At 53.9% G+C, this 26,698-nt stretch overlaps 1 protein-coding gene across 1 annotated transcript in view; it reads right to left on the bottom strand.

Moving 5' to 3' along the window:
- Positions 1 to 21,689, bottom strand: part of KIAA1671 (KIAA1671 ortholog) — a 147,884-nt gene extending 126,195 nt beyond the window's left edge. The window contains exons 1-5 of the mRNA XM_030336348.1: positions 21,554 to 21,689; positions 18,185 to 19,795; positions 16,125 to 16,212; positions 10,669 to 13,518; positions 3,367 to 3,501 (exon numbers count right to left, since the gene is read on the bottom strand). Coding sequence (XP_030192208.1) covers positions 3,367 to 3,501; positions 10,669 to 13,518; positions 16,125 to 16,212; positions 18,185 to 19,740 — 4,629 coding nt within the window. The 5' untranslated portion in view covers positions 19,741 to 19,795; positions 21,554 to 21,689. The remainder of the gene's footprint in view (positions 1 to 3,366; positions 3,502 to 10,668; positions 13,519 to 16,124; positions 16,213 to 18,184; positions 19,796 to 21,553) is intronic.
- Positions 21,690 to 26,698: the final 5,009 nt, after the last annotated feature.

Below are 26,698 nucleotides of genomic sequence, written 5' to 3'. Positions count from 1 at the left end.
CCACGGAAGGGTGAGGGACGAGGCCCGGCACAGGGCTCGGATTTGCCACAAGGACCCAACGTCCTACTAAGTATAGCCCTGGAAGCAACAGGGGAGCACTGGCCAGGGAGTCTAGAAACATGGTCTATAGTCCCAGCTCTGTCCTGGCTACAGTGGGGCCCTCCCTGAACAAGACACCTCCCCTTGCTGGGCCTCAGTTTCCTCAACAGCAGAGAAACTTCTAGATTGGGGACACCTTCCTGTTCCATCGAGTAGCCCTTCAAGAGAAGGTAGAGGAAAAAGAAACTGACGGCAAATAATAATTAACGATAGAGTAACAGCAGGTGACATTTATCAGGCAGTTACTCTCCACCCGGCACTGTGCTCAGTGCTTTATGAACATCTTGGCATCACAGCTCCAACCTGGGAGATGTACTTAATGGCCCCAGGCCTCAGTTTTCCCATCTGTCAAATGGGGATAATACTAGTAACTATACCACGCATTAAGCACCGTAACTTATTAGGCATTATTATTACCATGATTCCCAAAAGAGAGGCCCCGAGTGGTAAACTCACTTGCCCACTGCCTCGATCAAGAGCCAGGGCCACACTGGTCTTTCAGTGCTCGGGGCTGTGTGTCAGCCAGGTGGGGGCGGGGCTGTGCAGACCGGGCAAGTCCCAGGCACCCTCCAGAGGGCGGCCACGGCAGAACAGCTGGCGGCCAACCCCGGGCTGAACAAGTATCACATTCTCACCCCCAGGGCCAAGGTTGTCTTTGCTCCCTTGTGAGTGAAGGCACCAAGTGTTGCAGGCCCAGAGAGGGGCTGGCAGGGGTTGGTGGCAGGCCAAAGACACCGTCCCGGGGCAGACAGGGCCCAGGTCGGAGGCTGGAAGCAGAAAAGGCCTAGTCTCCATCCCGGCTCCCTCATATGTTAACTGTGTGGCCTTGGGCAAGCGACTTGACCTCTCTGGGCCTCGGCTCCCTCCTCTGCTAAATGGGATTCATACTCCCCACCATGGGGGGTAGAATCGGGATGGACAAGGCCCAAGACCAGGCTCAAAACATGGAGAACCCAAACTGGAAACCCGCAGCCCGGCGTCAGTAATCAAGAGTGACCAGAACTGTAGACAACGTTTACGGGGGGACCCCCTCAGGCACCTCAGGAAATACAACGTGCAGGTCTGACAACTTGCAGAGAAGTAAGGGCGGCCAGCAGGGCCGAGGGCTCAGGACCCCAGTCCTCACCTGGAGGGTCACCCTGACTAAGTCTGGCCTGCTCTCTGGGCCTCAGTTTCCCCTCTTACAATGAGAGAGCTGAAAAAAGGGGGGAGGGGAGGGGAAGGGGGAGAATGAAGGAAAAGCTGTCACTGCAGCCCTGGTATTCATTGAGGATCAATTCCTCTGAGTGCTGAGCGATCTCATTACTGCTCACAAAAATACTCCTGAGGTCGGATAGGACCATCCTCGTTTTACAGAAGAAAAAACTGAGGCACACTGAGGTCCGTCAGATCACTTGCCCAAGGTCACACAGTGACAGAGCCGGAAGTGGAGCCCACTTCTCAGCCTCCAGTGCCCAATGCTGAGGTCCTCGGAGGGAGGCTTTTGGAGCCATCAGAAAGTGAGCTGAACACCACCACCCCCTGGTGGCCACTCCCTGGAATTGCAGGTGTGAGTCCTCAAAGCAGAGACATGAGGTCTGAGGCCCCCACCCTGCCCACCCGCCTCCGAGGAGAGGAAATCAAGCAGGGCTGCAACGGGGCAGAGGCCTCGGGGAGCCACAAGGAGAGAGCCAAGGCAAGCCACCTGAGGACTCCAAAGACAAAGGCTCCTCAATGACAGAGAGTGGAAGAGGGGAAGCCAGGCCACCAGGGAAGATGCCAGCAAGCAGAGACTATAAAAAGATAGGCCTTAAATGCTTTTCTCTCCATAACCTCTGTTTGGCTTACACACACGAAAGTTCAAGTACAATCAGATAAGCTGAGTCGGTGCCACCGGAGAGGCAACGAGAAAAGGGTAAGGAAGAAATCAGTGGAAGGGAACATTTAACAAAAACACCAGGTGGTTTCAAATGTACACAGGTCTGCGGCTGGGATCTGAACACCCAAGCTTTCTGGGGCTGCTCAGCAGACGCTAGCCGAGGTCTGAGCGTGAGCTCCCGCTCTGACATATAGTCAGCCCCCTGACTCTGGTATAGACATTCTCCCATCAAGAACCCTGCGGGGGGCATCCTTCTTCACCACGAGCTGCAGAGGACGAACCTGAAGTTCAGGGAAGAGTGATTTCTTGCCCATGACCATAAAGCCAGAAGGGATGGAACCTGGGATTTAAATCCTGGAGCTTCCCATATCTCCAAGACCCGAGACCAGGCACAAGTGTCCTTGAAATACACAGAGCTTGTGATCCAAATGACCTCGTGAGCAGAACTGGGGTTGCCTCATTAAAGAAATACCTATCTTGGGGAGCCTGGGTGGCTCAGTCGGTTGAGCGGCCGACTTCGGCTCAGGTCATGATCTCGCGGTCCGCGAGTTCGAGCCCCGCATCGGGCTCTGTGCTGACAGCTCGGAGCCTGCAGCCTGTTTCAGATTCTGCGTCTCCCTCTCTCTGAACCTTCCCTGTTCATGCTCTGTCTCTCCCTGTCTCAAAAATAAATAAAACATTAAAAAAAAAAAAAAGAAATACCTATCTTAACAAGTGAGGAAACAGGCTGAGAGAGAGGGCGAGTGCTGGCCCAAAGAAACAGACTCAGTGACAGGCAAAGAGACTCAAAAACCAGAGTAATAATAACGATGGTAACCATAACACTCATTAAAGTGTGACTGTGTCCCCATGACCATGCCGAACGCTCCCTGCACCATCTTCTCTGAGCCCCCATGGCAGCCCTGTGCAGTAGATGCCGTTATTATCCCCATTTCACAGATGAAGAAACTGAGGCCAAACACCCGTCTGCACGCAGAGCTAGGATTTGAGCCCTGGTGACCTGCTCCAGGACCAGCCTGGTTAAATTAACGGCGCAAAAGAAACAGAAATCATGATCTTGTTTTCCAGGCAAAGAAGCCAATTGCTGAAAGAGACTGAGAGGGGCGGTATTGGGACTCGAACCCAGAACCTCAAGGCCCCGTGGCCTGTTCTCTTATCTGCTCCACGCCAGGCACAAGATACCTCTCTGCATTGGGCTGGAAACCCAAGACGAGCGAAGGCTTCCTGGCAGAGGCACCAAACACCCTCCACGTCGAGAACCGTGGCCAACGCCAGATTCCGGGACAGGCACCTGCCCCTCCGCGACCCCCTCAGGCCCCCAGGCCAGCCATGACCGTCCATACGACCACAGTCCCAGCGGTGTCCCGCCCCCTCACGAGTTCCAGTCTGGCCGCACCAGCGTCACTCACCACAAAAGGCCCGCTCCTCCTGTCTTTACAGAAACTGTGACTTCTCCGGGGACCCGAGGCTGCAGGGGACACCTGCCAGAGTAGCTGCTCACTGTCCTGCGGGGCATCCTCCCTCTCTGGGTCTTGTGGCAGCACCTGAGACATAGAACACACGCAAAGGATTTTCCTGGGGCTTTCGCATTTACAGAACAAATCTGTCACGGTGAGAAACTCCATTCTGTACCTGAAAGAGCAAAATGAAAACTAAAGCCCACCCCACGACGGCCTGCCTTGATGATGGGAGGTAACCTACAGGGTCTGGGTTCAGCCCAGTCTCGGCCACCTAGTAACTGTGTGACCTCAAGTCAGTGCCTTCACCTCTCTGAGCCTTGACCATGTGGGGAAAGACCCATAATAAGAGTGTTCGGCTTCTAGGCTCAGGGGAGAACCAAGTGAGAGCAGCGCACGCAAAGTCAGTGACACAGTGCTGCCACCAGGTGGCAGGGTGCCCGACGAGTCCTGGGCACCTGGCCGGCTTCAGGCTCATCTCCCCCCATGCCCGGCAAGCAGGGAGCCCTCCATAAATGTCAGCCAGCCCTACACTCTCTCTGCACAGCCAAGGATAGGAAGGCGCAGAGAGGGAAGACATCTGCTTAAGAACACACAGCATGAGTGAAGAACAAGGCTGGATTTTGGATCCCTTGCCTCACAGCCTCTTTTTGAAACCCTCTGTGTTTCCTCCTACCTCCCTTCCTGATCCTTCTCAGGCTCCCCGCATCTCAGAGGGATGTCCACTCACCTAGGGCCAGCCCCAGAGCTTTCTCTTTCCCTGTTTCATTATTCCCTCGGGGATCTCTCATAACACCCCCTGGCTTTAAATAAATCCCAAGCGTGCACAGACAACTCCAGATTTTGTCTGTCCACGTTGGGACCCCACGACATCTCCCTGCACTGGTCACACTCATCTCTGACTCCACATGCCCCAAACAGATCCTCCCCATTCCTTCCCTCCAAAACTGCTCCTCCCCCGCCCTGCCCATCACCCAGCCGTGCCAGCCAAGACCCTCAGGTCGCCCTCCAGTCTCTTGCTTCTGTCCACCTCATCAACGAAGCTGAGACTCTGCCTTCGAAACACGCTTCAAACCGCACATCATAAACCAAAATCAACTCAAAATAGATCAAAGACCTCAAGGCCAGAGCAAAACCTAGAAAACTCTCAGAAGAAAATAGGGGCGTAAATGTTCACGGCCTCGGATGAGGCAATGGTTTCTCAGATATGGCATCAAAAGCACAAATGTACCAAGGAAAAATAGATGGGAGCTCACCAAAATGAAAAACTTTTGTGCTTCAAAAGGCACCATCAAGAAAGTGAAAAATAAAACCCACACGATGGGAGAAAATTTCTGCAAATCACAGGTCTGTGAAGGCAGTTGGGTCCAGGATATATAAGGAGCAATTACAAATCAATAATAAAAGAGAACAATAACCCAACTTAAAAAGTGGACAAAGAAGGGATACGCATGGTCAAACAGGCACATGGAACGATGTGCCATGGAAAATGCAAATCCAAACCACGATGATACCTTTATACCCGGTAGGATGGTGGAACCAAAGAGACAGGTAAGTGTTGGCAAGGATGTAGAGAAACCAGCCTTCATGCACTGCTGACACAATGTGCAATGGCGAGATGACCTTGGGAATCAGTGGCTCCCTTATGCTCTGGCCCCTGCCCCCTGTGCCCACTGGTACCCTTCCAGCATCCACGGGACCGGCTCATCCACATGATGGCCATCACTCAGGTCCCCTTCCCAGGGGATCTTCTCCTGGCCACCCTCTTAGAGTCACCTCCCCATCGCCTCTTTTTCTATCTCCCCAGGACTTAGCACTCTCACTCACTTGAGGTCTGCTGGCCCCCCAGACCTGAGCCATCCATGGGCACATTCTGCGATTATGGAGATGTTCTCTATTCGGGCTGTACGATAACAGTCGCCCTGAGCCACCTGTGGCTTTTGAGCACTTGAACATGGCTCAAGTGGGACTGAGAAGCTGAATTTTTAATGTTACTTAAACTGATTTACATTTAAATGGCCACATGTGACTGGTGGCTGCCTTATCGTGTGACACAGCCTGATACAGTGGGCTGGTCCCTGCAGCAGCCGTGGTGCCTAGATCAGGGCCTGGCTCAGGGCTAGTGCATTTATTAAATGTAGTAAATGAGCGGAGGTCTGGAGGCGCTTCTTTCAGATTCCGTCAACCCTCCTTCACATCAGGCCCTGGGCCGCGGTCTTGACCACACATTATTTCACGATAAATCTCCAACAAACCACGAAGCAGGCAGGATTCGCATTCCACAGATGAGGAAATTTAGGCTCAGAGAGGTCTGGCGAGATGCCCAGAGTCACACAGCTAATAAATAACGACGCTAGGGCCTGATCTCGAGTCTGCCCGAGAGGCAGTCCGGGGCCGCCTCCAGGGGGAAATCAAATCATAGACGTACAAATGGTTCACCTTGCTAATAGAGAACTCCAATAACTCGATGAGAAAAGGGCCATGTTCCAAAAGAAAAGTGGGTGGGACTTGAGCAAGCAGGTCACAGGAAGGAAATACAAGGAGCCTCATACATGTGACAACAGGTGGGTGCTCATCAGGGGCAGGAGATCCAGAAGTCTGGTAACACACCCGGCTGGTCAGGCTGAGGGGACGTGGGGCCCTGCCCCTGCTGGCGAGGCTATCTGTAAAAGGGCATAGCCCCGGACGACACAGGGCACTTTGGCACAATCCCGCAAGATTACAACTGCATTCACCTTCAGACTATCGCCATTCTCAACCCACGGGCAAACCTGCACGTGTGCAAAAGTGACGTCTGCCCGTGGTTTGTAAATAGCCAAAGATCAGAAATATCGCCATCTCTACCATATGGCAATCGAAAAGAATGAGGACACCCTCTATGGGCTGAATCCAAACGCTCCCAAGGACACTCACACAGGGGGAAAAAAAAAAAAAAGGAAGAGTCAAATCTAACAAGGGTGGGCCCCACCACAGAGATTCCAACCAGTCTGGTCCGGGGTGAGGCCCCTGCATCGCTCTCTTTTAGGGTTGCCTGGGTTACTCCCATGTGCACCCAAAGTTCCAACCACCTGGAGAGAATGCGCTCTTTGATGGAGAAAAAACCAGAGGCAAAATTAGGAATATGTGTTCGTGTTTGCTTGTATTTTCAGAAAGAGACGCTGTACGAATTCGGACCAAAAAAGAATCTAAGTGGTCAAGGGATGGGAGGAATGCAGAGGATTTATACTCCATGCCTTCAAGTATTTTTGGAGCCTCTGGAAAAGGTTCTCTCTTTTGAAATGAAAATAAATCATTTAATTAAATGGAACACTGCAATCGGGCCTGGGACAAAGTTATGTATGTGGATAGGGGGGCCTGGGTGGCTCAGTCAGTTAAACGTCCGACTTCAGCTCAGGTCAGGATCTCACAGCTGGCGAGTTCGAGCCCTACATCGGGCTCTGTGGTGACAGCTCAGGGCCTGGAGCCTGTTTCCGATTCTGTGTCTCCCTCTCTCTCTGCCCCTCCCCTGCTCTCCCTCTGTCTCTGTCTCTGTCTCTGTCTCTCCCTCTCAAAAAAATTAAACATTGGGGTGCCTGAGTGGCTCAGTCTTTTAAGCGTCCGACTTTGGCTCAGGTCACGATCTCAGGGTTGGTGGGTTCAAGCCCCCCGTCGGGCTCTGTGCTGACAGCTCAGAGCCTGGAGCCTGCTTTAGATTCTGTGTCTCCCTCTCTCTCTGCCCCTCCCCTGCTCTCCCTCTGTCTCTGTCTCTGTCTCTGTCTCTCCCTCTCAAAAAAATTAAACATTGGGGTGCCTGAGTGGCTCAGTCTTTTAAGCGTCCGACTTTGGCTCAGGTCACGATCTCAGGGTTGGTGGGTTCAAGCCCCCCGTCGGGCTCTGTGCTGACAGCTCAGAGCCTGGAGCCTGCTTTAGATTCTGTGTCTCCCTCTCTCTCTGCCCTCCCCCACTCATGCTCTGTCTCTCAAAAATAAATACACATTTTAAAAAATCTTTAAAAAAAATAAGTATGCGGATTAAAAAAAAGAAAAAAAGCTTAGTCTTGAGGAGCCTGGGTGGCTCAGTCTGCTAAGCGTCCGACTCTTGATTTCAGCTCAGGTCATGATCTCACGGTTTGTGGGTTTGAACCCTGCATCAGGCTTCTTTTTTTTTTTTTTTTTCCTTAAAAAAAAAAGCAAGTTGTAAGATTTCCTGTAGAATATTACCATGTTTCTGTAAGAGAGTATGCTATACCTGTGTCTGTATCTGACAGGGGCTTCCTTACCCACGGAGTGACGCACACTAAGGGGCTGGATGAGCCTCGGGTGCGGGCAGGGGACAATCTGCACTGCAGGGTGCCTCCACCCCCTAGAAGCCAGGAGAAAACTCTTCCCTGGTTGTGACAAAGAAAATGTCTTACACTTGGGGTGCCTGGGTGGTTCAGTCAGTTGAGCATCCTAGACTCTTGACTTTGGCTCGGTTCGTGATCTCATGGTTTACGGGCTCGAGCCCCGCATCAGGCTCTGCACTGACAGGGCAAAGCCTGCTTGGGATTCTCTCTCCCTCTCTCTTTGCCCTCCTCTTGCTCTCTCTCTCTCTCTCTCTCTTGGTCTCAAAAATAAATAAATAAATGTTTAGAAAGGGAGGGAGGGAGGGAGGGAGGGAGGGAGGGAGGGAGGAAGGAAGGAAGGAAGGAAGGAAGGAAGGAAGGAAGGAAGGAAGGAAGGAAGAAAATGTCCTACACTTTGCCAAACGTGCTGTAAGGGCAAAGCTGCCTGTAGCTGAGAACCACTGACAGGTCTGGAAGGCTGTGCCCCAGACCCATCATCTAGGGGAGCTTTTCCTTCTGAACTGTATGTTTCCATCACACGGTTCAGTTTCACACAAGCGTTCACTCCTTTTGCGATAAGGAAAAATACAACAGCTACAAATAAAGATACATACCATGGACAAGCAGCTCTGTGGTGTTTAGGAAAAGCCGCAACATATCAAACATGGTGACCGTGGGTGCATCTTGGCGGGGGGAGGGGCAGGGACAGGAAGGGGGCTCAAGGGGTATGCTTTTTTATTTGCTCTGGTAAGGTCTGAATTTTCAACAACCAACACTTTGTCCTTCTGTATTGCTTCCGTTTATTTTTTCAAGATCAAGAACCAGAGATGGTCGGGCAGGAGGGAAGGGAAACAGGGAGCTGGTCCAAGGCCTCCCAATCCCTCAGTGAGAAAACAGATCCCCTGACAACGAGCACTCATGGGGCCTGCGCACCCCGGGCGGGCGTCCAAGGCTGGGCCGGGGCCCCCCTCCCCACAACACCCTGCCTCTCCCGCTGCCGCCAGGCACCCCGAGCAAGGCGCTGGCAAAAGGACCAGGTGTCACCTTTCCTTGCCCCCTCCCCTCTCCTGCTGTTCCCACAATAACAGCCTCGTGAAACGCTCCTCGGGCAGCGCATCCGCACAACCCACGGGCCGGTCCTGTGCCCACGCCCACCGGGGGCCCAGCCGGCGTGGTCTCTCCATTTCTACCAACAGGGCTGCTGGGCAGAAACTTCAGTCACCTCCGCGGAGGAGTGTGCTTTACACACAGCTGGTGAGCGGCACAGAGGAGTCTGAACGTGGTAACTGGAAAACCCCGGTCGACCCCGTGTGTCGGGGAGATGGTGACACTATCCCACTCTTTTCGTGTCTACAACATCCCTTCCCAGGCGGGACCCTCTGCTCTCTTTTCTACAGATGAGGAAACTGAGGCTCGGGCGCCTCAGTGAAAGGGTTTGCCCTTCGTCACTCGGTCCGGGTGGCAGAGGTGGGACTTGGGTGCCAGTTGGCTGACGCCACCGCATATGAGTGGCAGTGCAGGGACCAAGGTTCCACACTGCTCCCAGAGCTTGCCATGTCTGGTCCCCACCTCCAAACCTTTGCGCATGCTGTGCTTCTGCCGCGAATGCCCTCACCCCCCGAACCAGCCTATCCAAACTCATAACCACCCCCCAGCGTGGGCTCCGGCCAGCAGCTCCTCCAGGATGCCTTCCTGGGCCTCTTCTCCAGCACCTCACCTCCGCGCCTGATCATTTCCTGGCCGTGAGTCACCGTGTCCCATCTCCCCGCAGAGATCATAAGCTTCCCGAAGGCAGGCTCCATGCCTCAGATTTTTTCCCCACCTTCAAGATTCCTCATTTACCACCGAGTGGCCTACGTGAAAGCTTGGGTATCGAGCCAGACCTGGGTTCAAATACCAGCTTTGCCACTTGGTGCTGTGTGACCTGAGACACGTTACTTAACTTCTCTGAGCCTGGGCTTTTTCAAGGGTACAAGACGATTGCACCCGCAGCAGACGTTGTGGGCGCCCAGCCCTGCGCTCAAGGACCTGCTGATGGCAATGGGGTCCTGCCGCGTGGGGAGTTTTCTCTCCACCACTGAGCATGGCACCAGACAGAATGGAAGAGTCTGAATGCTGAGAGTCCCAGAAACAGCCCCCAGTGAGGACAGAAGGGAAATGGAAAATATATATGCCAGGTTCCTTGCTTCTTGGACAGGACAACTCAGGGGTGATCTATGCTACTGCTCCAACGAGAATGAGCCTCAGATGCCCACAGGGGCACTTTTAACACCTGCCTCACTTCTCCACTGGGGATCCCAGAGGGGAATCACCTCCTCAAACAGCTGCTTGCAAAGGCCTCCCTCTGTGGAAACTCCAACTGTCCCACAAAAGAGGGATTGTCATGAGACTCACCTAAGATCGCTCACTCACTCGGGGCGCCTGGGTGGCTCAGTCGGGGAGGCATCTGACTCTGGATTTCGCCTCAGGCCACGATCCCAAGGTTTGTGAGATCGAGCCCTGTGTAGGGCACTGTGCTGATGACTGGGAGCCCGCTTGGGATTCTCTCTCCCTCTCTTTCTGCCCGTCCCCCACTCTGCTCACCCTCTCTCTCTCAAAATAAATAATTAAACATTGAAACAGCCAGTATTCCCTGAATGCTCACAAAATGTCATGCATGATGCTGAATATGCAGGACACGATAATGAACTTGATGACAACACACAGGAACGGACAGAGGGTGCTCAATAAATGATACCGATCGTCACCAACATTCTAGGCCAGACGTTTCAAACTGGTGGCCCCGTGGACTAAATGGAGGCATCGCGTGTCAAGAACTGGCCGGAACTGAGCTCTCTATTTGCCACAATCCCCGCCACTCATGTACATACCCACCTGGCCCATGTCGCATGGGATTTTGAGCCCCCCCGGCCTATGTGTTTAATCAACGCCTTACAAAACTGACCACTCACCTTCTGAGTGTCTCGAGTCCCCGACTCTCGCCGACAGAGCCCCATTTTGGTCTCCTTGACCTCAGAACTGTCGCCGGGGAGGCTGGACCTCCCCTGGGGCCACTCTCGTCTCCTCTCTCTGGCTTCCTGCATGGCAGACAGGCCCTCTCGGATTTTGGCAGGCGGACCCTTCTCCGAATAGGCTCTCTTGACATCCAGCTGTGACCTGTCACGGTCATAAGGGTGATCACCCCACTGGAACACACTGGCCTCCTCTTCCGTCCCGATGGATTTCCTCAGGGTCCCTTTCTTCTGGTGAGCGGGGGATGACTTGGGCAACACGCTGGCCCCACTGCCCAGATCCTCCCAGGTTGGGGGCTTTGACTCGGCTGGGTAATTTGAATACTTCGCACCTTGATGTTTACTAGCAAAGGCCCTTCTGTCATCCTCGGGGATTCCTGAGTCTTTTCTCCTGGGACCGGTGGGGCCTGAAGAAACCCCTGGATATTTTTCAGAAGGAGCTGAGACTGGCAGAGCCCACAGTGGAGAGCTGGATTTGGTGTTTGTGGTTGCCCCCGGGGTCTCTGCCCGCGGCTTGCCAGGGCCAGGAGCGGAACTGTGGTTTGCTTCGGTGAAACCTGCTTGTTTCTGGAGACCCTCGGCTTCGGGCCTCTCCTTCCAGCTCCTCCTTCTTGGTTCCACCCTGCCTAGATGGCCTGGCCTCTCCTGAGTCGAGCCGCTGGGCACCGAGGGTGCCCCCTCCAGGGGTTCCTCCACCTCCTGCTTCTTGTACTCTGCCATCAGGGCGTCAATGTCAAGAACACTGGATCTGTAGCCATCTCTGATTTTACCCGGGACCCTTGCACTGACCACCTCAGTGCCCCTTCTGGCGAGGAGATCGTTGGCTTCTGGGTGACTTTTGGAAGCCGGGGGTGTTTTGGGAGCGCCGCTGGGGGACGTCTTGGTCCCACAATCCTTCCAACTGTTCTGAAAACCGGTGCCATCTTCTGGTCTCCGATGACTCCATGAGGCGTCGACATCCATGATTCTTTCAACAGAAGGATCCAGAATCCTGTCTCCAAGAGGTGACAGACGGTCTGTTGGCTTCAGAGGCTTTGAAAAGCTTGTGTGGTCGTGCTCTCTGCCCTTAGTCCAGTTTTTACTGCCCTTGCTCTCCAGTGGCCCTTCATGGTGAAGAGAAGCCAAGGTAGGTGTTCGAGGATGAGGAGATGGAGGCGGTGCTGGTTTTCTAGAATGTTCCGTCAAGTTTTCGGGCCCTGACTTAACAGTACTTTTTGCTTTTTGAGTATCAGGAATCTGATATGTCACTGCAAAAAATGTCGCCTTGGGTTCCAGAGAGGACCGTTGCTTCACCGCTGGGCGAGTCTGGTCCTGTGAAGCACTTGGGTTCTCCTCCTGGGCCTCCACCCTGTTGTGGGAGAGCTGGGGTTTTCTTAAGGCACTGACGGTGGGGCTCAAACGGTCTGTTCGCCTCTGCTCCACCTTCGAGGTGTTTTCTGGGGCCAGGAAGCTGAACTCCTCAAACTTCACGTCGTGCGGTAATGTCCGCCGTCGCCACCTCTCGAATCTCTGGTCCGCGGGACCGGCCTTCCGCATCTTGACTTCAGGCTCTGGTGCCTGGGCTGGCCTGGGTTCACCCTCACCGGAAGCCACAGCGAGGGGCCCTCTCTGCACAAGCGCTTCTGGATGTGGCCGGGCTCGGAAGTCGGAGGGCTCGTCCTTAGCCAGACAGAGAGGATCCAGAGGGCACCCCCGGGGGGGACCCCTTTCTCCCACTGAGCTGCAGCCTCCTGACTTGTTTCTGGCCCCAGCGGGCCCCTCGTGCGGAGCCTCCCAGACGGCCACCTGGATGGCCCTCCCAGAGGGGACTTCGGAGCCGCACGACCTGGCTGAGCGCTCGCTGTTGGCCCCGGGGCTCAGTTCCGAGCCTTTCTCTTCACTGGCCACGACGGTGGCTTTATGCCAGTTCAAGGTCGCCCCCCCTGTCCATTTGGGTGACAGGCAATTGCCCCCAAACGTGTCCTTTGGCTCCCGGAAGTCAGGCCTTGGCTCACTGACCTCATGAGTCCCTTGAGCTTCCCAAATCAAACTGGCCCTGTGGACGGACCCCGCCTGACCTTCCAGCCTGTACTCTGGCTCTGCAGGGGTGACCTCACGGGCCTGCTGCCTCCCCTTTGGTGAGAGCCGAGACCTGCCACTTCGCAGGGTCATGGCTCTTTCCTCCAACGCCACGGAGACGGCCTCACTGTGCGCACACTTGCCCACTGTGTGCATCATGTCATACTTGGGCTCGACCCTCTGGGATGAGGGAGGGTTTTCAGCACGTTGGAGGAAGGGGTTCTTATTGTGTTTTTCGTCCAAAGGGTATTCTTCCGGGAAGGGCACGTGACACTGTCTGGGTTCACCATTTGAAAGGGCAGTCTGTCCCCATTTCTCTGCATCAGGATTTTCGAACCCTCTGGAGCTCTGTTTCTTGAGGGCTGTCTTTTCAGGCAGGTCCTTCCCCAGCCATGAGCTTCTCTCGCGCCTGGGTCTGAACCCTGAGACACTGGCATCAGCCACATCTCTGGGGGCCGTGGCCGAGGGACGGTGTCCTGACTGGTCAGCCACTGTGTGTCTCTCCACGTGATGCTCAAACACCGTGGCCCACACGGTCTGGAAGCTTCCATCATCTTCTGGAGTGCTGTCAGAAGGGCTCAGAGCCCCCACCGAGCTCTCACCCCGATGGTTGCCAGGGACTTGGTTAGGACTGTCCTTCCACTCTGTCTGCCTCGACTTCTCTCGGAGCGTTCCAGGCTTCCAGGAGCTTCTCAGGACGGATGCTCTATCCACACCATGCCCTTCCTTTTGCTGAAAAAAAAAAAGAAAAGAAAAGAAACAATGCAACTGACGTTAAGGGACTTTGAAAGGGAAAGGAAGAGGTGAGGTGATCAACACAGCTGCTTTTAAAATCACAACAGGGGCACCTGGGGGCTCAGTAGGTTGAGCGTCCGACTTCGGCTCAGGTCATGATCTCATAGTTCATAGGTTCGAGCCCCACGTCGGGCTCTGTGCTGACAGCTTGCAGCCTGGAGCCTGCCTCGGGTTCTGTGTCTCCCTCTCTCTCTCTGCCCCTCCCCCACTGGTGCTCTTTCTGTCTCTGTCTCAAAGATAAATAAACGCTTAAAAAAAAAAGCCCACAAAAAAATACTATTTAAAAAATAAAAATACATAAAATCACAACAGTGAGATGCCATAAAATGTTAAAGACCGAACACACCCAGTGAGGGTGAGGATGTGGGAAAATGGACACTCTTGGAAACTGTTGGCAAGAACATAAAAATGTTCAAATGCGCGTTTCCTTTAATCTGGCCAATTTCCTGCCAAGACTCTTTCTTGGCTCGGGTGCCCAAGTCGGCGTCAATGAGAAGGCTCAGGGAGCACCGCTTGAGGAAACAAAACCAACACAGAAACAACCTAGGTGCCCATCTGTAGGGCACAGGCTAAGTGAGCTTTGACCTAATGCAGACAATGAAATGCCACAGGGCACTTGACTCCACAGAAGGGGGTGGGTCCCGATGTCATCTCTAACAACACACAAAACACTGTTGTGTGGGCAGGAGAAAAGCAGACTGCAGACAGTGTATTTCTAAAACGATTCCATTTTTTAAACAACCGCATGTGTATGTGTATATACATGTAGATAAACAAGGGAGAAGAGCTATAAGTTCATCAGTGAGTAAGGGCGTCAGAGCAGGAGAAAGGAATGAGGAGAACGTCATTTTTTCCTCTTACACACTTCAGTTCTGTTCGATTTTATAACAGGCGTGTGTGAATTAGCCATTTCTTAACCTTTTTTTGTTGCGAGAAGTAAGTCTACTTCAGGGCTCCTGGGTGGCTCAGTCGGATGAGCGTCTGACTCTTGATTTCGGCTCAGGTCATGATCTCAGGGTCATGGGATCGAGCCCTTTGTCGGGCTCCACACTGAGCGTGGAGCCTGCTTAAGATTCTCTCTCTCTCTCTCTCTCTCTCTCTCTCTCCCTCTGCCCCATCCTCGCTTGCACTTTATGTCTCTCTAAAATACAATGAAATGAAATGAAATGAAATGAAATGAAATGAAATGAAATAAGAAATAAGAAATAAGTCTACTTAAACAAGTTAAACAACGACTTAACCATCAAAGTAGCCAATCCCATTCCTGGGTAGATCCCCAAAAGAAGGGAAAACACATGTTCCAATAAAAACTTGTACACCTATATCCATAGCAGCACTATTCACAGAAGGTGGAAATCACCGAAATGTCCACCAGAAGAAGAATGGATAAACAAATCGGGGTCCACTTGTACAACGGGGTATTATTCAGCCATTAAAAAGGGACAGGGTACTGATTCATGCTCCAACACAGAGGAACCTTGAAAACATTATGCTAAATGAAAGAAGCCAGAGAAAAGGATATGTGTTTTGTGATTCCATCTGTAGGGAATGTCCAGAATAGGCAAGTGTCTATAGGGACAGAAAGTAGATTCGTGGTTGCCAGTGGCCACAGGTGGGAGATGGGAAGTGACTGACTGGCTAAGGGTTTCCATTTGGAGTGATGAAAATTCTGAGGGCCCCTGGCTGGGGAGCGTGCAACTCGATCTTGGGGTCATGAGTTCAAGCCCCACGCTGGGTGTAGAGATGACTTAAATAAAAATAAAAGTAAAAATAAAAATAAAAAATTCTGGACTAGGGGCTTCTGGGTGGCTCAGCCGGTTAAGCATCCAACTTTGGCTCAGGTCAGGATCTCACAGCTTGTGAGTTTGAGCCCCACATCGGGCTCTGTACTGACAGCTCGGAGCCTGGAGCCTGCTTCAGATTCTGTGTCTCTCTCTCTCTCTGCCCCTCCCCCGCCCGTGCTCTGTCTCTCTGTCTGTCTCTCTCTCAAAAATAAATAAGCATTTAAAAAAAGATGAAAACTCTGCACGATGCATCAGCCACAAAACAGTTAGACCTAGTAGTTATTTCATAAGCTTTTTCTTATTAAACAGAATAAATAAAAATAGTTTTACGCAATTTAGCTTCCCTCCTTCCGCTATTGTTAGATGACAAGCTGAGGTAGGGAACAGGGACATAATGAGGGAAACTGAGGGAGTTCCAATTAACAGTGTTTAATCTAAATTTTAAATTCTTAAAAAAGCAAGCATTCGTACATAAGAAAGCCAGGCTCCGCTTCCTCTTTGCACAGGAAACGAAATAAAACCTGGCAATTACATTTGTAAACAATATTTAACACTAAGGAGGGCAGAATCACAAACCCAAAAGGGACTTAAAAAGTCCCAGCATTCAAGAAAAAAAAACAACAACAAAAAAAAAACGTTTTCTTCTTCATGAGAGGCTTCTGATTGTTTCCTGGGTCTTGTGGATCCTGAAAGCTCTTTTTCCAGTAAGTAAAGCCACCCACTAGAAAACAAGACGTGCCAAACACAGAGGGTTCTCACCTTTTCTCCGGGTTCCTGAGGAAGCTCGCCACTTAGCTCAGAACACTTCTCATATCGGACTTCGTTGCTTGAAGCTGGGCTTGAAAACCTGGCACCAGAAGATCCAAGTTATTTGCACGGGGCCAGGGACTGGGACTCCCTCCAGCCCACGCCCCGTAACTAGCTCAGGAACCCAGGGGTGAAATCGGCACGGAGATCAACAAGGCAACACGACCTGGTTTGCTTTGAGAAAAGATGTGTCTGTGGCCGCTCTAGCCGCCAAACCGAGAAGGGCCCGGTGGGGAGAGTTTACCTTAAACACAGCATCACTGGGGTAGCAGGAGCCCCAGGCTTGGAAGAAGAGACCTAGGTGCTGTCCCAGCTCTACTGCCTCCGCGCTGCAGGAGCTTGGGTTGTGCTTGTGGCCTCACCTGAGCCTCTGTCTCTTCATCTATGAAACGGGGATAATTAACACCTCCCCATCGTCTTTTGTAGGGCAGATAAGAGGCTACCCAAGGCCCTAATAGCTATGTGAGGGCGTTTAAGGAAGAGTAAAGATGCCCCAGGAGGGATAATTAATGGTTGTTGTTAGCAACCCCAGGCACAACAGCAGCCCCACCACAGACCTGCCACGGGACCTGGGGGTGGGGGGGCGCGTGGAATGTGTGGGGGCATGGGCAGGTCTCTGCCTCTCTGGGTAACCCTGGCCAAGTCATTGTCCCTCTCTGGGCCTCAGTTTCTCCACTTGCCAAGGGGAAGAGAATGAAAGGGTGTTCTGGTGTTAGCATTCTCCCGTCTCTGAAGAGCTCCCTGGGGTGGATGCCTAAAGATGAATTCAGGGCTGAGGGCTACAGAGACCAGGGAGGGGAGAGAGACAAGCCACTTAGACTCGCCCCACTCTGCAATCCAGGGTCCGCCACCCAGGAGGCATGAGGCCATGGGTGAGTCGTTTCCAAACTCAGAGCCTCAGTTTCCCCATCTGTCAAATGAGAATAATCCAAGGCACCGGGAGGACGCAGGAAAAGGTGTGTGAGGTCCCTTGCATGGGTGCCTCTTGCTCTGGTATCTCAGCTCGGGCCTGGCTGCACGTGAGAATCACTTGGGAAGCTTTTAAAAACAACCAAGCTATGAGCCCCTCCCCAGATCAACCGAATCAGAATCTCTGGATGGGGGCAGGGGAGTGCCAGGCACCGTTTTTTTTTTGTTTTTTTTTTTTTTCCAGATGATTTTAAATGCTGAGAGCCACTGATCGAACCCAAGCCCAGCTGGCTGTCCTGGTTCCCAGGGCTGGGAGGGCAGTCTGCCCAGAGGTGGCCCTTGGAAGTTCCTTCCTCACAAAAGTATGCCAGTGGCATGCATGTCTTTAACGCGCCTGTTGTAGCCGGGGAGCCACTTGTGGGAAAACAAAAGAGCAAGAGATATCAGAGGCCTGGCTGAGCTTAGAAAATCATCATTAACTAACAGGATTAATAATATCATTTGGAGCTACAATGTAGTGATGGCCTCCCATGGGCAGAGCGATTCACAGCATAATCCTTCAAGGAAGGTTTCGGTTTTAGAGACAAACCGAGGCTCAAGTGGGAAGGGGACTTGCTCAAGCTATCTTGACCCATCTGATTTTATTCGGGGGCCACTCATGGAGGCTTAGGCTATACAGTAAACATCCTCAGGCTTCTGGAAAGGCAAGCTTAGCGACGGACCCAGGCTGCACTGGAATTACACAGGGCTCCAGACTTCCTCACGGCACTTCCCCTCTCCTATCCGCATCTGTGAAATGGGCACGGTGTCTCCCCACTGCGACGTGTAAAGCAGGGAAAGGGCAAAGAAATGGAGCTGCTGGCACACAGTGAACCCGGAGGGGAGCCGTGTTCCCTCTCTGCCCCTCAGCTCCTTATCTGAGAAACGGAAGCCAACGCCACCTCCTCTGGGGGGTTGTGGGTAAACCGAGAAAGAAGGGCGGGGGAGCTGCAAGGTGCCGAGCGCGGAGCCTGGTGCCTGCTTCTCTTTCCTGAGGGGCCTCTCTGGTAGGCTGTCGGAGGCAGCCGGGGGCTGAGCGAAGCCCATGGAACATTCCCACTTACGGTTTGGTCAGATCCGCCGACAACGGCCGTGCCTGGAAGGGCTTTCTCCTGATCTCTGGCTTTGCCTCTGAGCTCTCAGCGGCCCAGCCTTTGATCCGCTCCTGGACGCTCACAACTGCTTTCCCACGCTCTGGGGCAGCCAACGGGGGCTCAGAGGTGGCCGGTGGGGGTTCCGAATCTGCGGCCAAAGCCAAAGTGCTCTCCTCCCCAAACAGGCTGATGCCCTTCTTGATGCTGCCCCTGAGGGTCCATCCACCCTCCAGCCGGCTTTCCCCGTCGGCGGCTCTGCTCTTGACCTCAGCAAATTCTTGGTCTTTTCCCGGCCTGGGCGAGAGGGGCGGGGGCACCTTCTCCAGCTCCCTGAGCAGCTTCACTTTCTCCTCCCCGGGGTGCTGGTCAACCGTGGAGGTGCCCCTGGCTGAGCCCCCAGCACTTCTGAGGCTGCCCGTCTCCGCCTGCTTAAAAAGCACCCTCTCCTTCTGTTCTCGGGCCTTCTTGGCTACCTCTGGGAAGTCTGAGTCTGGGTCACAAAGGCGAAGGTTTGCTTTGACCAAACACTCCCCATCCACTTTGGGCTCCGGGTCGGACCTCTCGGGCCCCCGACACTGGGCAGTGGAACCCGCAGTGGCCTCATCGGCTGCCTTCTTCAGCAAGGCCTCTCTGCTCTCAAACCGGGCCGTGAGGTCCACGGACAGGGGCCTGGGCCTCCTCACCCACGTCTTCTCAGGCGGGGTGGGGGGTGCTTTCCCCACCGCGGCCGCCCCGCCTGGGCCTGGCTTCTGAGGCTGAATGCATTCGATGAAAATGGCCGACACAGGCCTTCTCCTCTGGAGAGGCCTGGGCTCCAGAGCGAGGTCACCCGTGTCCTCCACACCGCTGGCCTTTGAGACAGGCTCGTTTGAGCCTTTCTCTTCTTGGGGGGCAGCTGGCCTGGTGTCCTGCGACAAGGAGGCCGGTCGGGGAAGGGTCGCAGGCTTTCGGGCGGGCAGGGCGGGCTTGGCGGCCACCTCGGGCCGGGAGCCCAACGCGGGCTCCTGAGACACGCCCGTGGTGGCCTCCCGAGCCCCCTCATTGGCCCCCTTCCCCAGAATGGGGCCGGCTTTGGTGGTTTCAAAGAGAATCATGGTGCTGGGTCGGGGCCGCGGGAAGGCAGCCTTGCTGAACGAAGACGAGCTTCTCCTCAGGCCTTCCCCGTTCCCCGCCTCCTGCCCCACCAAGCCAGGCATCCTCTCGCCCAGGTCCTTTGCCACCACGTCCTGGGCGCGCCCACAGGGAGACGGGCTGGTTGGGCCGGACCCCAAGGATGGGATGGGGGGGTTCACGTCCAGGACCTTCTCCCTGCAGAAGGGTTTGGGGGCAAGTCTGGGCAGCGGAAGTAAGCGGGCCGGGCTCCTGAGGGGGCTTTTTCCTTCCAAGAGCAGCGGGGAGGGTGGCCCGGGGGTGTCACCGGCCTGGCGGAAGTAGGTCCGCTTCAGGGTCTCCTCCTGGGCGATCTCGCCGAGGCCTGGCACTCCTGTCAGGGAAGCTATGGAGCCGACCTCAACCCGCGTCGCCATGGCTACGGTTGTGGGCCCATGGGGATTAAGAACATCCGAACTAGAGAAGCAAGCACTGAAAGTAAAAAAGAAAAGGAGGGGGGGAAAAAAGTAAATTTAAATCTCGGTCCGTGTCTGGGCGCCTGGGTGGCTCAAGGCGGTTGGGCGTCCAACTTCGGCTCGGGACACGAGCTCGCTGTTCGTGGGTTTGAGCCCCGTGTCGGGCTCTGTGCTGACAGCTCGGAGCCTGGAGCCTGCTTCGGATTATAAGTAAACATTAAACAAATAAAATAAAATAAATCTCAGGCGGTGTCTGTGTCGAAGCAGAGGGGGCCGGGGGAACGGGCCCAGGAGCCCAGCACCCCGGGTACTGGACAACCACTCTCCACCGACCTCACCGGGCAAGTCCAGGCCAGCCTTTCCACCTCTCTGAACTCTTGGCAAGGTCGGTGGACTAAAGGGCCATTTCTGAAGTTTGTTCCAGGCCCAAGAAGGGTGGGGAAAGGGTGGCAACATTCCCTAGGAGGTTCCCCCCCTCGGTTAATCTCAAGGTCAGCTCTTAGGTAAAAAGTCATTATCTCTGCTACACAGATAAGGAAACCAGCTCAGAGATCACTTGGAGAGTAAGGGGCGAAGTCAGGACTCGAACTCAGGTCAGACCCCAAACGCACACCGCACACTCCCAGCCAGAGCCCCGCTGAGAGCATCCTCACATCCCCTTACTCCTGTTACCCCCAAGCCCTTCTCCCACCTCCCAGCTGACCCTCCTCACAACTCTGTGCTGAGCACCACACTCAGAGAGGGTAGGTGACCAGCCCCAGCTCACACAGCTACCAAAAGCTGGAGTCCCTGAGGTCACATAAGTTCGTTCGTGGCCCCTGAGGTCCCAGGCTCAGCCCCCCAACCCCTCTAGACTGTCCCTTACCTCCACCTCCCTCCCCCCCACAGCCTCCCAGATGCCTTAAAACAAAAAGTCACTTCATTCTTCACGCAACCTGCTGTCGTTCCTGGTTTGCCTTTGCGGTTCTCTCAAGGCAGGAGCCCTCCTCTCTCATTGATCCTGGCACAACCCTGAGAAGCAGGGACTATAACCATCTCCATTATGGGGATGAAAAGCAAGGGCCCAGAGAGGTCTCCTGACTTGCCTACATCACACAGCTGAAACCTGACCTCAAGTCCTCACCCCATTCACCTCGGCCTCCTTGAACATTACATCTCACTCCTTTCTGGTTTCTGAAGTGACTGTTCTTCATCCCCGCCCCCCGCCCTCCCCCACCACTTTCATGTCCGAGTTCTGTCTCCCTGCAAAACTGCCCCCAGCTTGCCCCCATCTAGATGGAATAAAAGCAGAAGGTATTTCAGTTCAACGCAAGCCTCCTGCTTCCCTTCCTGGGGCCCCACTCTGCTGCCCCCGGCTCTGACTCACTCAGCAGCCTGCAGGAAAGAAAGGCAGACAGATTTTGATATTTTCTCTTCCTTACACGCTCGATGGTGCTAACAGATTTCTTCTCCCCAAACCGGAGAACGCTGTCTAGACAGGGTTAGAGGCAGCAGAAGAGGGACAGATAGGGAGAACCAGAGAATCGGAGAATGGCAGAGTTCCGTCTGCCAAGGCCCTGGGGGCAGAGTTCTAAGCATGTCGGGTCCTGACCAAAATCAGGACTGGTCTCCCTTAGGGCCAGTCCACGTGACCTCTTGGAAACCCTGCCCTGGGACACACACGTGAGCCGGACATGAGACAAGGGGCAGTAACAGAACACAAAGGACGGGGAGAAAATTCCCCGGCAGAACCCACAGGCGCCCTCCACCTCCCGGACACCCCGGCCCCACTTACCCGAGCTGGCAGGCGCCGGCTGGGGATGTGTGACTGCCTGAGAAAGTCAACGGCGTCACGTCTCATCGCGAACGGGGCTGGCCGCACACTCCCATGGCAGAGGCGGACGGGGGCAGGGAGGCTCGTTCCCGCAGGGCTGGGTTTCAGCAGGTCTGGGGAGACACAGGACCACAGCCTCGGTTCCGGAGTTCCGGCAATATGTGCACAGACGGCACAGAGCTCCAGAGCCCCAACTGGATCTGCTGGCATCTCCAGCTTGTCAAACACACGCTCCTTTCGGCTTCCCGATACCGTAGCATAAAGAGGGCTGAGTCCACAGCGGGAGCTCAATAAAAATCTGCCCCCCTGCCCTGTTCCTCTGCTAACGTGTTTACTGACCACCTACCATGTGCACAAGGAGCAACAAGAAAAATCCCCTGCGTTCAGGGAACTCACAGTCTTGTGTAAGAAACACACACACACACACGTATACACACACACACACACACACACACACACACAGAAGCACTTACAACTCTGAGTAATAAACACCATGGTGTATACAGGGGGATGTGGGAGCACAGGAAGAGTACTAACTGCTTGGAAATGGGAATGGTGATCCCGGAAGAGTCCCCAGGCTGGGAGATGACACCGAGAACCCAAGGTGCTGGCTAATTTGGGAGCTGTTTCTCCTGCCTCAGAAGTACTTGAACACTGCATCTGTTGGAGGTCCTGAAATGCACCCCGGGACGTTTGCACCTGCCGTGCCTGCTTCCTGGGATACCCTTCTCACTCACATACAGACACAGGACCACCCCTCAGAACACAGCTCAGACCTCTCTGCCCCACCTCCCCAGCCTGGCACAGTCCTCTTACACGCCCATGGAGCGCCAGAGGTGCTCGGCAGGACTCGTCAGAGTAACACGGGCATATTGAATACTGCATGAGCCTTCACGCCGTATCAGTCTTTCCCGTTCAATGGCAAGCCCCCAGAGGCACCCTGAATCCCCAGTAGCTAGCACAGCAGCTTGGCATATAGTAGCACTGAATACATAACTGCTGAGTATGTACAAAAATAATGGCTGAATGAATAAGTCGGTGAATGAGGAATATTCTTCTGCTCCCCACTCCTCTAACATTCTGAATAAGTACAGGTACCACGAGCTTCATGGCACTAAGCAATCTAGGACATAGGAGGAGTTACTCCGGCTCCGGCAAGCGCTGGCAAGACCTACCATAGGTCTGACCCTACCACACGTCAGTTGCTGCCGGGTGACAGAACCGAAGAGCCGTGAGGAGCCCAGCTGGAAGCTCAGGCTGCCTGCCTCCCCAAGAGCCCCTCGAGTGTCACTGGACCACAGGGAGGAGCTCGACTGCCTAGGACAGGCGCCTGTCAGACACCTGCTGTGACCACATCCACCCCACGCGGTCACGGGTCGTGTCACCGGCTCATCTGCCCAAGCGTGGGATGAACGCTTCTCTGCACAGCTTTTCCTGGGAAGGAAGTCACCAACAGCCACTGCTGCTAAATTAGGATCAACGGCGCACGTACGCGTGTGGCCCTACTCTGGGATCCTGGAACCCACCTCGCGGGCCACACTGCAGGGAAGACAAGGGAAGAAAGACTCTTGGTCCATAACCCTCTTAACCGGAACAGTGTCTCTGTTATCTGCAATCTCCCCATCTTGGGCTTCCTCTCGAGTTTCCATTTAAAATGCCTGGCAAATACCTGGTATGTAAATATGGCTGCACCACCGATTCGACGAATTAATTACTACCTCAGTGAGCAAAGGCGGGGTGGGGGGGAGACGTTTTTTAAGCACCGCCAAGGACAGCTTAATAACTAACATTTTGAAGTCTCTCCCAAACCTAGCAACACGTGACTCTCAGGGTTTCACTTAACCTGTTGTACAAAATGCCAGGAAACCGATTGAAACGTACGCTTTGAAACCTCGCTTTAAATGCATCACATATGTCATGCTTAATTTAAGACACTGTGGTCTCTTCCAACATACTTCAGAAGCTCCCTCACATAGAGGCCAGCTGCTGTGTGTTGTGTGGCCCCGCTCGTTCTTTTGAAATTTATTAGCATTATGGCCAAAGCCAAGTGAACAAGGACTCCCTGAAGCCAGAAGGGGCACAGAGTGCGAGCCACCTCTGGGCGCATCTCTATGAATCCAGGCTGATCTGGGAGGTCAGGAGGCCACCGCGGATCAGGGGCCAGACCATGTCTGTCTGACCTCAAGCATTGGTGGGGGACAGGGGGGACGGGTAGCAACGGGCAAGTCCGTGCCGTTGAACCTGCCCAGTGTACGGGCTTGATCTCCCTGAATGGATCTGCAAAGGATGAAATGCCCACTTCCTGCAAATTTATGCAAAGGAGCCCATTCTCCTGGGAACTGAGTCACCAGGACCATTAGTTGCTGAAATGAGGCGGGAGTCACTCGGAGCATCTGTGCACCCGTCCTTCTGACCTTCCTTCTGCAAACCAGGCACTGGGCTCGGTGCCGGGGGCACAGCCACGGCGCTCACAGCCCCCTCACGACAGAACCACACAGGGAGAAGGCAAGAGAAACACCTCCATTCAAAACCAAAGAGTTTGGCAGCTTTTCTCTCAGCTTCAGAGGCGTGTATTCATTCTAACAGCTGCTGCAGAGCTTTCGTAATTGCACCCTTGAATCCGATCTGGGAGCTCACCCGTCATTCACTCAGCCGTCTCTGGGTGCCGTTTCCCGGGAATGCCACCGTCTGGTGAGGGGTGTGAGCCAGTCCACACACCTTCCAGTGGCTTCCGGGATGTGACCTGGCCTCCCAAATCTGCAAACCTGCCCTGCGTGGTGCCCTGCGCCAGGCACCAAGGGCATGCCCACGTCCGCCCAGAACATCCAGTGTCACCAGAGCGTATGTATCTTCCCTTCTCCGTCCCCATGGCAACGGCCCCAGCTCATCCGTTCATTCATTCATCCATTCCTTTCGTCCAATACACCACTACTGAGCACCTACCGGGTACCGAGCTCTGGGCCAGGTGCAAGGGACACAGCGGTGAGTAAGACGTGGAGAAAGCCCTGTCCCCACAGCCCTGGCGATCAGGAAGATGGGAAATAAGCAAGGTGCACAGAAAGTTAGACAAGTGACAACAAAGAGGTTGATGGCCAGGGAAAATTCAAAAAGAAGGGACATCTGAAATCCGCCTCCTGGCCGACACGCCCGTGGCTGCCGGAGCCTCCTCCCATCTAGTCCAGCAGCCGTGGCACGAGGCTATGACAGGCGAGTGCCATCACACCACCCCGCCTTGCTCAGAGCACACGCGTGTCAAACTCCCTCCCCGCGACCCGGCAGGAGCCGGATCCCCTTCCCCTCCTCCCCGTCCATCCGTCTGTCTCTCACACGCGCTCACATCCTTACTTCGGCACGATGAGCCCCCGGACAGGTCACAAGACGCGCTATGCTCTTCCTCGCCTCCACACCTCTACACTGCCATTTCCTACTGCCTGGCCATTCCCTGTTCATCCCTCAGTCCTGAGCTCCAAAATGCCACCTCTTCCAGGAAGCCTTCCCTGATGCCCTAGGGCGGTTCAGGGGCTCAAAGTCTATCAAAGTCTCGGTGTTTCCACCTTGCCTGGCACTTGATCACACATGTGGTGACTGCCTCTGTTTCTTCCCCTCAACTGCTGGACCTGAGTCCTGGGTCCGGTTCACAGCTATATCCCCAGGCCTGACGCCAGAGGGGATATCAAGCCAGTGGGCAGAAAAAGCATTGGAAGGGAGACCATCCCTGAGAGAAGAAAGTAACAGCATCCAGTGTAGGCATGACTGTGGGAAAACTGATATGTTTATCTGCTCCCAGGACCAAGGAAACGGATAGAAGCAATTTGGCAATATTCACTCTCAACTAATATTTTTTGAGACTCCATCAAGAGTCAGGCACCAAGCTACGTGACTCTGTGCGCCTTCTACCTTCTCCCATTTAATACTCTCAGCAACCCTCTGTTTCTCGAATTATTACCGCCATTCTACAGATGAGGAAAACACAGTCCTGACAATGAGGCAGATCATATGCTAGGGAAGGGCAGAGCTAGGGTTGAAATCTTCTGAATACAAATCAAGTGCTTTTCCCCAATATAATCACCCCCCCCCAAAGCATGCATTTATTTTTTTAACGTTTATTTATTTTTGAGAGAGACGGAGAGTATGTGCACGCATGTGCGCGAGCAAGAAGGGGAGGGGCAGAGAGAGAGGGAGACACAGAATCTAAAGCAGGCTCCAGGCTCTGAGCCGTCAGCACAGAGCCCCACGCAGGGCTCGAACCCACAAACCGTAAGATCATGACCTGAGCCGAAGTCGGCCACCCAGGTGCCCTGCACTTATTTTTGGTTCTGTAACCTTGCTTCTAAAAACGTATCCTATGGAAGGAACCTAGGCGAAGAGAAAGCCATCACCCTAACCCTAACCCTGGGACTCCTATGCCATTTGAAAGATCAAAAAAGTTGCAACGTCAGCAGGCAAACCAGACCTCCAGTGTCCAGCCGGCCCAGGTCATCATGAGCAGCACAAGAATCCTGTCTCACCACAGAAGCGGATCCTGCTAAGACCCCCACCTTACAGATGAGGAAGATAAAGCCAGAGCAGGAAGCATCCTGCCTGGGGGGGGGGGGGGGGGGGGGGCGGGGCAGCTGGAGTCTCGCCGACCCCACCCACCTCATTGTCAGATTTCTTCCAGAGTCCACATGTGCTTAAGTAGAATAACTGCTTTGATGATGCTCAGAAGTAAAGGACAGTTCACAACCATTTGGATGGCTATGATAAAAAAAAAAAAAATGCAAAAAACAGAACACAAGCAGTGTTGGCGAAGATGTGGTAAAATTGGAACCCTTGTGCACCACCGTGGGAATATAAAATGGCGCAGAGGCTGTGGAAAACAGCAGGGCAGATCCTCAAAAACTGAACACAGAACCTAGCAATCCCACCCCTGAAAGACACGCCAATGTTCAGAGGAACATTATTCACAATAGCCAAAAGGTAGAAGAAACCCAAATGTCTAGAAATAAACAAAATATGGTATCTCTACACAATGGAGTATCATTCGGCCTTAAAAAGGAAGGAAATTCTGGGGCACCTGGGTGGCCCAGTCGGTTGGGCGTCTGACCTCAGTTCAGGTCACGATCT

The sequence above is a fragment of the Lynx canadensis genome, chromosome D3, assembly GCF_007474595.2.
Source record: "Lynx canadensis isolate LIC74 chromosome D3, mLynCan4.pri.v2, whole genome shotgun sequence".
NCBI classification, from domain to species: domain Eukaryota; kingdom Metazoa; phylum Chordata; class Mammalia; order Carnivora; family Felidae; genus Lynx; species Lynx canadensis.
Note: the sequence above shows the minus strand (reverse complement) of the source record. Positions and strands in the feature narration are given on the sequence as shown.